The 13,058-nt window shown below is 41.7% G+C and overlaps 1 protein-coding gene across 1 annotated transcript; it reads right to left on the bottom strand.

Moving 5' to 3' along the window:
- Positions 1-28: 28 nt before the first annotated feature.
- On the bottom strand, positions 29-11,643 carry LOC133658463 (cytochrome P450 2F3-like). The gene is made up of 9 exons (XM_062060538.1): positions 11,429-11,643; positions 11,196-11,358; positions 8,291-8,440; positions 5,424-5,584; positions 4,569-4,745; positions 4,322-4,463; positions 4,052-4,239; positions 2,323-2,464; positions 29-2,126 (listed from the first exon to the last, which is right to left on the bottom strand). Exons 1-9 carry the CDS (start codon positions 11,603-11,605, stop codon positions 1,945-1,947), a joined length of 1,482 nt encoding a protein of 493 aa, XP_061916522.1. The 5' UTR covers positions 11,606-11,643; the 3' UTR covers positions 29-1,944.
- Positions 11,644-13,058: the final 1,415 nt, after the last annotated feature.

The following is a 13,058-nucleotide window of genomic DNA, read 5'->3' as shown; positions in this document are numbered from 1 at the left end:
TATATGAGTGGAGACAGGTCAGCAGCGCAGAGACGTCCCCAACTGATGCGTCCACCCTGGGTCCCCACTTTTGACAGCTAGCACCTCATCTGTGGTCACCAAATTCGTGGAGAGGGGGGCAGAGCAGAAAAGAAACGGCAGATCAACTGGTCTAAAAGGGGGGTCTATTTAAAGGCTAGAGTATACAAATGAGTTTTAAGATGGGACTTAAATGCTTCTACTGAGGTAGCATCTTTAACTGTTACCGGGAGGGCATTCCAGAGTACTGGAGGTCTAATTGGGCACTATATTGTATGTTTTGGAGTGATGATGTGGATATGTGAAAATATATGGGAAAGGCATACAGTATTGTAATGGTAATTATTACTCCAGTGATACAGTGATGATTTATTGAGTGTTTTGATGAAAACAGAGTTGAAGATAAAGTAAAAGGCATACTTGCCAACCCTCCCGTTTTTAGCGGGAGAATCCCGGTATTCAGCGCCTCTCCCGACAACCTCCCTTCTCTCGACAAACTCCCGGTATTCAGCCGGAGCTGGAGGCCACGCCCCCTCCAGCTCAATGCCGACCTGAGTGGGGACAGCCGTTCTCACGTCCGCTTTCCCAGCAGCTTGCCTGCCCAATGACGTCATAACATCTACGGCTTTTAGAGAGTAGAGTGCACAACAAGCAGAGAGAGTTCTTGGTTTCTTATGTGGGTTTATTGTTAGGCAGTTTCATTAACGTCCTCCCAGCGCGGTAACAACACACAACAACAGCAGTCACGTTTAGTCTACTGTAAAGCAGTTCGTCTGCCATAAACAGCAATGTTGTGACACTCTTAAACAGGACAATACTGCCACCTACCGGATAGCCTGCAGAATACTGAAATTCAAGTATGTCTTTTATTTATATGTATAATAAAATAAAAATAAAATATATATATAGCTACAATTCACTGAAAGTCAAGTATTTCATATATATATATATATATATATATATATATATATATATATATATGTATGTATGTATGTATGTATGTATGTATGTATGTATGTATGTATGTATGTATGTATGTATGTATGTATATTATATATATATGTGAAATACTTGATTTGGTGAATTCTAGCTGTAAATATACTCTCCTCTTAACCACGCCCCAACCACGCCCCCCTCACTTTGTATTATCATGTCAATGTCTTTTACTGTAAAAGACATTGACATGATAATACAAAGTGACCAAAGATATGGGAAATGAAGTGAATTGTGCATTTGTAATTTATGTTAATACATTCTGATGAGCGCGACCAGTCTGTAAACAACTGAAGCGTTCTGTGTGCTTTTTCCTCCTGTTTAACAGGACATTATCTGACTGATTGTCCCGGCTACTTGGGACCTGCAACATGTACAACAATTCGTCAAAATTGTCACACATTTATCATACAATGATAAAAGACTACTGTAGGGATGTAACATTATACACATTTTATATCAAAGTTATTATTATTATCACCATATTGTTGAAAAAGTACTTACACACACAATGAAATGGGTATTGTATTTTTGTTAGCATTTAGGCTAGCTATCCATTAGCATGCTAGCTGCTACTATCGGAAATGAACAATATCTGAGTTTTTCAAAATGTGGTAGTTAATTGCGGTTTTATGCTAATTGCAATTGGAAACGGTAATACTAACCGTCAAGAATTTTTCCTGTGGTTTCTCATTATCATCGCTAGACTGTAGAGCACAAATTTTCAAACTGTTGACCACATTGTAATATGTATATATAAAAATATATAGATAACCCGTGAAAAATATTTTGCTCACAAGCTCATTAACCTGTGAGTAAAAGCCACATGTTGAGACTAAATTATAACGGCAAAAAACGTGAAGCAGCCATATGTGGAGATGGTGTGAGAGGTCTGAGACGCTGTTCTGATCAACCTTTTTGGAGGCGCGCATGTCAGCGAGGCGTAGCGATGAGCTGGTGTTGCCGCGGCACGTTGGCGAAGCTGCTGAACTCCGGCGTAAGGTTGACGCTGTCTGGACCTCCGACGCAGGAGAAGCTGAAATGTTGCAGCAGTGACGTGATGAAGATGAACAGTTCCGTGCGGGCCAGAGACTCCCCGACACAAGCTCTTTTCCCTGTGAGAGGACGGGAGACACACAAGATAACAATAGTCCTTATAGTTCTCCCTGAATCTCAATTCTTGGCAAGACATGGGAAGCTTCTCTTTTAATCCCTGCATAGAAAAGTAAAGACATGCTTGCAGGAGTTTGCTGCACCAGTGACCTCTGACCTCATATGGTCGGAACATTTGAACAGACAACACATACATACCTGCCGAAAAAGGCATGAACGCCGGGTTCTTCTTAAAGTCGCCGTTGTGGTCCAGGAAGTGCTGAGGATTAAAAGACCAAGGCTCCGCCCACTGTTTCTCGTCTTTCAGCACAGAGTGCAGCAAGGGAATGATGATGGTGTCCTGTTGGGACAACGTGCAGAATAGGAGTCTTTATTAATAAAAACTAGGGATGTCCGATAATATCGAACTGCCGATATTATCGGCCGATGAATGCTTTAAAATGTAATATCAGAAATTATCGGTATCTGTTTCAAAAAGTAAAATGTATGACTTTTTAAAACGGACGTAGGGAGAAGTACAGAGCGCCAATAAACCTTAAAGGCACTGCTTTTGCATGCCGGTCCAATCACATAATATCTACGGCTTTTCACACACACACAAGTGAATGCAAGCATACTTAGTCAACAACCATACAGGTCAAACTGAGGGTGGCCGTATAAACAACTTTAACACTGTTACAAATATGCGCCACACTGTGAACCCACACCAAACAAGAATGACAAACACATTTCGGGAGAACATCCGCACCGTAACACAACATAAACACAACAGAACAAATACCCAGAATCCCTTGCAGCACTAACTCTTCCAGGACGCTACAATATAGACCCCCGCTTGTCCCGTTCGGGGTAACGGGTGGTGCTATCTCAGCTGCATTCGGGAGGAAGGCGTGGGGTACACCCTGGACAAGTCGCTCACTCTGCCTTTCTGGAGTATTACACCTTTAAATGTGTCCACATTTTACTCCTTTTCCTGCTGTCACTCATCTTTGGTAAAATCTTCTTGCGCTCTCATGTCTCTCCCTCCTGTTCGTGTGCACGCTGCATGCAGTGTCTGTAACAGGGTAGTCCCAGTCACAAAAACACTGCTACAGCCACACATGTTGACCGATGCGGCTTTAAAAGACAATTTAATGGCGATCGCGAGCCGGATCCAGTCATTGACTTCAAAGAACCTGTTACGCGCGGGGCGTCGCAGCTTGCTGCGAGGTTCGTTCCCCAGGGATGCAAACGGACCACTCCGGACAGGACGTACAGGTAGGAACATGATTTATTTGTAGAACTCAAACATGTACCAAAAACTGAAAATAAGCCAGAAGAAAAATGTGCCGATCGCACTCGAAGCAAACGCTAACACTTAGCATAGGCAAAAAGACAAGTAATACTCAGGCAACTGTAGCATAAGCAAACAAAGAAGTCAGGCCGACAGACCGGGAAAGGCAGGCTTAAATAATGCCTCTGATTAGTGCTCGGGGAACAGGTGAGCGTCCCGAACACCAATCAGAGGCAGGTGAAAATAATAAGTAGCCAAGGTAACTAAACAAACTCAAGGGTGCACAACAACAGGAACTAAGGGAGTCCAAAACTAACAGAAAATAACAAAACGTGATCCGGGCCACGGATCATGACAGAACCGGCTCTCGTTCGTAACCGACCCATCACTAGAAACCATACAGTTTTGCTTAAAACTGCTTATTAATGGAGGATATTCATTGTAAGTGACTGGAAAGCTCATTGGGTAATAACTCTTATTCTTTGGACAAGGGGACAAGGATTCAAATCCCGAGTCCTAATGATACTGGAGCTGACAGTGTCTGCTGGCCCTTGAACAAATGTATTTGAGGACCTTTGTGTTAGACTATGACAAACTCCAGAAACAGGAAGAAGAAACATCAGTAGAGAGAGAGGACTGTCCAGTGGGGAATACCTTGGGAATGGTGTAGCCTCTAAAAGAGACGTCATGCAGCGTGTAGTGTGGCAGGCTGAAGGGGACAATGTCCAGAAAGCGCTGCACCTCATGGATGACTGCATCTGTAAAGGGCATGGACTTTCTGTCCTCCATGTTGGGACAACGTTCTCGTCCAATCACATCGTCGATCTCCTGCTGCATTTTCTCTGCACAAAACATTTATTTACATTTTTTTGGCTGCAAAGTGTCAGATGCAAACGTTTTATTGTTTGTCCTCTTGAGACCAACCTTGTATATCAGGGTGTTTAATGAACACGCTGAGGGCGTATCGAATAGTAGAGCTGCTGGTTTCTGTTCCAGCCATGAAGAGATTCATGACTGTGGATACCAGGTTGTCATAGAAGAACTCACTGGAAGCGTTGTCCTTTTCCTGAGGGGACAAATAATCCACTGTCTTGTTGTTTGCTTTCAGAGCTTTTCGCAGGTCAAAGCATAAAGTTGTAGGTCTGGTAAGACAGTTCTAGGTCTTTCCAACCTGTTGGATGCGATTGAGGAAGCAGTCAATGTAGTCTCTGGGAGAGCTAGAGTCCAAAGTGTCTGCATGCTGCTGGATCTTCTTTTTGATGAAAGATCTCACCGTCTCCATGTGAGCAAAGACTTTGTGCTGGTGGCCTGGCAGGCGCTCAATCAGTCCAGGAAAGATGTTGTGCATCTGAAGAAGACATGCTGAGTCCTAAGTGTACACTCTGTGCACAAGGATTAGTAAATTGTATTGTTGAGTGTGAATGTTTTTACAGAACACATTTGGTACATACTGTAGGGTTTTTAGCTTGGAACGGGGTTTCATATTAGGGTTTACAGTTAGGGCTAGAGTTTCAAGCTCAGGTTAGGATTTTTTGAATACAGTCAAGGGTTTCATGCCAATGCTTGGGTTTCAAACTTGGGTTGGGATTTTAAACAAGGTTGTTAGGTTTTCAAGTTAGAGTTGGAATTTCAAGCTAGGGTTCGGATAATCCAAACTATTTCAGACCATGCTTTTTTACAGGAAGAACATAACATTTAGAGAACATGAGCATCAATTGTTCTAACTTGTGAATACCGAGGGATCACTCGACAATTTGAGCTAATTCTCCCAGTAAAACTTTGGTACACAATGTTTTGTGACGTAGACCTCACTTACAATAGGTGTTATTTTGAGCCTAGTCTGCCATTTGAGCGTTAAAGCGATAGACTGCTAATACATTGAAGAAAAGGTTTTTAACTAGGGTTGGGTTGTTGGTTAGAGGTGGGGTTAGTGTTTTGGTGAAGGCTGGGGTTAGGGCTAGGATTACAAAGAGGTATATTGGGGATGGGGTTTGGGATTTGGTTTGTAAATTTATGGCAATGTTACCTGCCCCAGAGGACTAGCCACAAACATAACCAGTTCCTTGATAATGGCCAGTAGCTGATGGAAGTCGGTGTCCTCGTAGTTGAAGCGTTGTCCAAACACCAGGCAGCACACCACGTTGGACACTGAGCAGCCCAGCAGGAAGGTGGGGTCAAAGGGCGCCTCTGAAGGGAGGTACAACTGATGTTGAATGATGTCCATGCAACACTGACTAAATCTTTACATCATGGCGCTCGACAGGACTGGTAGGAAGCTGAACTCGAACCAGAAACCTAATACTGAATCGCCAGACTACAGGTGATGTCTTTCCTTGTATTTCACAACTAAATTTGGATCATTTTTCTGATGCTTTTGGTCTGATTTGGGCAACAACATTGAGGTCCAGAATTGTTGTTTTTGTTGAGACCTACTGAACCTTTGCTAGACTTTTACAGAGATGGTGCTTTAAAAACTGTCCACGTTTAAAGCTATTTTTAATGTTTGCAATTAAAAACAAGAAAAATTTTGCGCAAATTCTGTCATTTAAAGAATCCAGTAGAGTGGAAAAACAAGTTGCCTCTATATTGAAGCTATTACATATATCTGATTTATGACACCAAAAGACTTCCAAAGTTTGCAAATAGATACGATCAAAATAATAATCTCACAGGGATTCCCGAGCCATTTTGAGAGATAATGATGAAGCCAGTCATGGGATCGCGTGACGTCGCGCTAGGAAACAAAAATAATTTCCCCATCATCAACAATGCTAATCAAGCAGACTTTGTGAAAGCCAACGATTACTTTGGGAAAAAGTATGATCTAGAACCATATATTTTTGAGCCTGAACACAAAGAGGATGAGCAATAAGTTTTAGAAAGCCGATTGCTACCCGGATGCAGCTTTATTTTGACACTAACATCGGCAGCGTTGCTAAACAAACACTTACTGTCATATTTTCACTCGCTGTGATGCCAACCGACGGGAAGCTCACATAATTCCATTTAGATGAAGATTCAATCACAATCCTCACGAAGGGTTAAAAAAAATGTTGCTGCAACAAGCATCTTTTTGTGCCTTTTTTGCCACATCGGGGATGTGATAGTCGACTAGCCTGTCGGCCCATGGCCACATTTGTCTACTAGCAGGTGAGAGATGCATGAATTATAATCTAGAATTTACTTTTAGCAAGTTTGAGACAAAGCAGAAGCAACCACCGGCTCAGTGTGTCAACAATAGCAGCGTAAACGAGGATTAACTCACCGCTATCAACGCTAAAATAGTCCGTTTGCGTTGGCGCTTATAATAACAATATCACTCATATTTGGTTCATTTTCAGGTCACAACATGTAAATGGAGTATTGTTGGCGCTTTCTTGAGGTTTTTAGAGGTATAATGATCTCAATAGAGGACCCTAAATCTGTTGACTATTCGCTATTTATTTACAAATCGAGTGCATAAAAAAAGCCAAGCATATGTGTTTTTGTCTTACATAAGGATTGTGAATGATAGACAGCACATCTCTTTCCAATTTTTGCGTATTTTCATTATGACTGATCTGATGATATGGTCGGAGTGCAGAAACGTTACTACACTGAATCTACGGAAATTGCAGAAAGTTTTCGGAGCGGAGTATTTAAAATGCATTTTATCACATTTTAGACGGTATTTTCACATGTTTGCAGATTGTAAATACAATTGCATATGGTTTAATGGATACAATGAAAAACAAATAAGCATATGAAGTCAACTTTTCCACTCTACTGGTACTTTAAAGAGCGTATAAACAATATGTATTTACATATAAAGTTTGTCTGTGAATCCCAAACAATGTTAGCAAAGCAACCATGCATTTGGAGAAGGAAGCTTCTACAAGTAAAGCGCAATTTTTTTTAATGTTGTGCAAAAGTCCTTTAATGTCAGCAATTCAACTTCAAATGTGAAACTAATACATGACAAACTCATTACTTACAAAGTGAGGTATGTCAAGCCTTTGTTATAATGTTAATGATCATGGTTAAAAGTTTTTAAAAGACAGATTTTCAATTTAAGGTTTTCATAAACTGTAAGCCATAATCATCAAAACGATATCAAAAGAAGGCTTGAAATATCTTGAGTTGCATGTTATGAGCCTATGTCATGTTTTAGTTTCACCTTGAAAATCGAATTGCTGGAATAAACAAACTTTGCACGATATTCAATTTAGTGAATGTTTTCCTGCCTATTTTGTCGTATTTAAACAAAAGATGATGTCACATTAATGAGTGTTTGCTGACTTTTGTCAACTAAAATCATCACAACACAATAACTTTGAGTACAGTAGCAAAGTGTCAAATGTTCCAGCATGGATGAGTCAGCACTTGCTTGTTTTGAAAACCACGAGGACGAGATTAGATAAAACCGGCAGACACGATAACATTTGCACGCTGGCTAACGCTCCGTTAAGCAAACACGGGGTGTGTCAAAAATATTTCAAAAGTCATCCTCCTGGATTCTAATGCACTTTCCCAGCCTTTTCTGACAAGCCTTCATGCTCTCCTGGAAACAATCTTCCAGAATCTCGCGGCCGTCCTGTGGTCCTCCAGGTCTTTCAAACAGACCCCCTTAATGAGCCCCTTGATCGTGGGAAAAAGGACCACAAAACCAGGTCGGATGAGTCGCGAGGTTGCTTCAGGAACAGTCCTGCCACAACTCTCGCCTCTTCTCATGCATTAAACGAAGCTAACAGCGCAGCATCTCTTTGTCAACGTGCTGGTTGATTGTCTCGGGTAATGTAGCAAAAACCGTAACAGCCCTAGAACATTTCTGACACACCTCGGAATGTTTCGACCGCCAAAACCACACAAGCACGATCAGACTAATCGTTGGTGAATGTCTTGCATTGTCATCACTTTTGTAAGAGTCCATGCGGGCCCTCATGTGTTGGCTCTCCTCCTGGATCCACTCCTCCATGCCTTTGCGTCCCATCCCGAAATCTCGTAGGGTGGTCAGGGTGAAACGCCGCAGCTGTCGCCAGCGCTCGCCGTTACTGATGCCCAAACCTGACAAGAACAAGACAGTTTTTTTGTTATGGAGTGTCTTAAAATAGTCGACTATTAGACAATTTGATTCAGAAGTCTTATCAACTTCGCAGTTAAATCATTGAACATTGAACCCCTCCCCCTCCTGAATCAATGAGAGAGAGTGACAAGTTGGGTACCATAGTCCCCCCGTGTACTGCAGGGGCGTGGGGAGAATTTCCAGAGATGGGGGACACGTATCATGTCATGCCTTCGGCCAGAAAATACCGCGATTGACCCTTGTGGGACTTGCCGGAAAGTGGACCCCACGCATGCTGTCGAGGAGTTACTTGGGCAGTTTTGCTTGGGCAGGAAGTCCCGAGGCAGCACGGTGGCAGAGGGGTTAGTGCGTCTGCCTCACAAAACGAAGGTCCTGAGTAGTCGTGAGTTCAATCCCGGGCTCGGGATCTTTCTGTGTGGAGTTTGCATGTCCTCCCCGTGACTGCGTGGGTTCCCTCCGGGTACTCCGGCTTCCTCCCACCTCCAAAGACATGCACCTGGGGATAGGTTGATTGGCAACACTAAATTGGCCCTAGTGTGTGAATGTGAGTGTGAATGTTGTCTGTCTATCTGTGTTGGCCCTGCGATGAGGTGGCGACTTGTCCACGGTGTACCCCGCCTTCCGCCCGATTGTAGCTGAGATAGGCTCCAGCGCCCCCCGCGACCCCGAAGGGAATAAGCGGTAGAAAATGGATGGATGGATGGATGGATGGAGGAAGTCTTCCTCATTTCTCCACTCTGGCAGCAGTAATGATCCTTGCACGGGTTGAAGGACAAAAACCTTGTAACAACATTTACCTTCTCTAGGGTTGTCCAATTAAATATATCCAATGGCCAGAACATTTCTCAGCAGACAACTTCAATTGGACTTCTTGATAAATGTGATAGTCCCCTGGCATATCAAGCACATGGGTATTTGATTAAATGCAAATCATTCAGTCCAATTTTCTCGGAATTGCCGATTTTCACTTTTACTGGCGAACTTGGAACACGCCATTTTTGTACCGCTCTGGTGAAGTGTCGATACGCGAGCGGCTGCAAAAACGAAAGTGGAATTTAAGTGCACACAGCAGTGAACTCGAGTGATGGTTCGCGGACAATCTCCGGTAACACACGTTCTAACCCAAACATGGCGGAACAATCGTCGAGGGGGCCACCAGTAAGCGTCTCACAGGACGAATACGGCTGCCTAATCAGAAGGCTTGCGCTCGATAGTCAACTTTCCTTTCGGCACTCCGCTAGAGCCAAAGCCAATCCCTTATCCCCGGACCTCACTAAACTATCCAATCACTGCCATATTTATTTGTTTATATCAGAATCAGAATCAGAATAGTTTTTATTGCCATTGTTTGAGAACGGGTTCACAACTAGGAATTTTTCTTGGTGCAATCGTGCAACATAAAACACATATAACACAGATTTGGTAATAAGAGCTCTAACTGACTATTTTGATTTGAAGAAAAGTCGCAATTCAGATCCCTTTATATGTAAGGATCCAATTAGCTGTGCTAGGAGGTAGCACAAATGTTTTGCTATAGTAGAATGTTTCTTAACCATAGGGCCGAGGCCCATTGTTGGGTTGCCGAAAATGATCTGTTTCTCAGCTGTGGTCTGTTCGGGTCGCAGTATTACTCAGTCGTAATACACTTTTCCACCACTTGTGGCAGTAATGATAATATCAAACAAAGAGAGGAAGTGTGGAGCTAAAGTCATAAAGTTGTTTCTTAAGCGCAAAAAATAGGACTTAAGTGGTGAAGCTATATTTTCATTTGCACTTAAATTTTATTGACACTTTAGTTAAGAAATATATTCATTATTAATGTTTATTGTAGTACACCATAATTGTATGTACATTTATTTTGTGTCAGTTAATTATGGGTCCCCTCTTATTCAGTACATTTGATTAGTACTTATTCTTCTTATCAGCCTGACCTAAGCCTATGATTTATGTGTTAACTAATAATCTTTGAGATTAACACATGCATTAATATCATTTGACAAGGTTGTAAACCAGGGGTCCCCAAACTTTTTGACTCCGGGGCCGCATTGGGTTAAAAAAATTTGGCCGGGGGTCGGGCTGTGTGTATATATATATGTATGTATGTATGTATGTATGTATGTATGTATGTATGTATGTATGTATGTATGTGTGTATGTATGTGTGTATGTATATATGTATATATGTATGTATGTATGTATATATACATATATACATTGTCTTTATAATCCGTTTTGTCATTTAACATCAATTAACAGTCACGTTATCGATGGGAAAATTCATTTTTAGACAGTATGATTGGCCTGAGCGGCTAAGAGACACCGAGAGTAACAAGCGGTAGGAAATGGATTAGAAAGGAAAGATAAAAAAAATAAAAAAATATTTTTTTTTTACTTGGGACTTCCCGTGGGCCGGATTTTGGATGCTGGAGGGCCGGATTAGTCCCGCGGGCCGTAGTTTGGGGACCCCTGTTGTAAACTGTAAGGTTAGATATAATTATTGAATATAATTAAAATGAAGAATAAGATGACTAATTCAGTGTTAATACTTGAGTGGGCCCCAGGCCTCTCTGAAGTGGAAAAGCTGGGCCCCGATGTCTGAAAGGTTAAGAACCCCCGATATAGTCGACTTGTACTGTAGGTATAATCTAACAAATCATAATCTACTACAGAAATCATTAGTGGAAGACGGCCCTAATTTAGTTTTTACCATACATAGTAGGGTCAGAGGTGGACTCACCGTAGCCCCCGGTGGCTTTGTAGAGGAACGGCATCTGCATTCTTCCTGCAAAGTCATCAGCTTGGTCTACCAGAGCCTCTTTGACGGCCTCGTAGCCCACCAGGACCACTGTACGCTGCCAGCCCAGGTGCACGGTCATCACCGCTCCATACGTTTGGCTCATCTTGGAAAGCGACACGTTATCATCATCGCCACGGCGACGCTATCGTCACACGGGCCTCACAGGAGCTCACCTTGAGGAAGCTTTTAAAAGGTGCATGTCTGTCCAGCTGAGGCAGGTTTCCTAGCAGAGGAAGTGCCGGCGGTCCTGGAGGGAGACGGCTTGTCGTGGTCTTGCTCTTTTTGTCGTAAAGCAACCACAGCAAAGCCCACAGGAGCCCCAACAACAGGACCGCTGCAGTGCACTCCATAGCTTTGCTGTTTGTCCGACGGGAGCCTGGGTGTGGACTTTATGGTCCCACAGGTCAACCATGTGACTCCTGTGAGTGCACCTTCACCTGCTTGTCATTGGCTGACAGCCCGCAGCAGAACAAACAAAGGTTTGACCGAGGTTGCACCAACAGCAGAGGGCCAAATGTGAACAGAGTTCCCGGAAAATACAACTTGGGCCTGGACCGATAACAGATTCTGCTCAAAGATATATTGACCTACAAATTATTGTCAATAATATTGCCATTATTTTTTTTTAGATCAAATGAACCACTGATGTAATAACAATAATGCAGTTCAACCATTTTCAAATGCAATACAATTTTAGTTCTAATATATTTTAACACTGTAATTGAAATTCAAACGTTTAAATATCTAAGTTAAGTAAAAACAAAAAAATTAAATATACTCTGTATGCAACATTTTGCACTTGAATAAAAATCACAACCAAAAGCAATAAAATATGTCTCTGTTAAGGAGAGGGACCCTCAAATATACACAACCAAAATAATAAATATAATGGCTAAATAAAGTTATTGTGACCAAAATTAGTAACACTTTAGTATGGGGAACATATATTATAAGTAACAAAGACTTAATTTAGAGTTATTTGGACACTAGGGGAACATATAATGGTTAGGGTTACTAATAAGCAATAATTCTGAGGTTATTGAGGGAAGACTCTTATTTAATGGCTTACTGGTCGTGTAATAAGGCCATGCAGAATAAGGCATTAATAAGTACTTAATAATGACTAATGAAGAGCCAAAATGTTACTAATTTGAATGTTAATAAGCAACTAATTAATGTTGAATATGTGTTCCCCATACTAAAGTGTTACCATAAATAGCCAGCGAAACCAATAAAAATACACATACATATATTATATTTATATATATATATATTCCTCACGCACTGATTGACTGAAAGAGCATGCACATGGCGCGATGATGTCACGTTATCGATGGGAAAATGCATTTTTAGACAATATGATTTGCCTGAGCGGCTAGGAGACCCCAAGAGTAACAAGCGGTAGAAAATGGATTAGGAAGGACAGATTTAAAATAATAATAATAATACATATATATATTTTTTTAAAACTTGGGACTTCCCGCAGGCCGTATTCAGGCTGCGGGCCGTAGTTTGGGGATCCCTGAGTTATACACTCGATATTCCTCTGTAAATCCGTCAATACCACAGAGCAACCTGAAGTCAGGGCTGCAGCTGTGAAATCCGATTGATGTGGCCTAATAAGAGTTTCAATGAAATAGTGACCAAAATAAGGCAGATAACGCAGCGCAAAACCAGTTTGAAGTTTTCAAATATGATATTCAAAACGTATGGACAAAGGGGGAAAACAATAAAAAATGTAACAAGGCTCTAATGAGATATCTTAAGATCACAGATTTAATACTTAAATTGTAGTTTTTTTTA

This window comes from Entelurus aequoreus, linkage group LG10 (assembly GCF_033978785.1).
Source record: "Entelurus aequoreus isolate RoL-2023_Sb linkage group LG10, RoL_Eaeq_v1.1, whole genome shotgun sequence".
NCBI classification, from domain to species: Eukaryota; Metazoa; Chordata; class Actinopteri; order Syngnathiformes; family Syngnathidae; genus Entelurus; species Entelurus aequoreus.
Note: the sequence above shows the minus strand (reverse complement) of the source record. Positions and strands in the feature narration are given on the sequence as shown.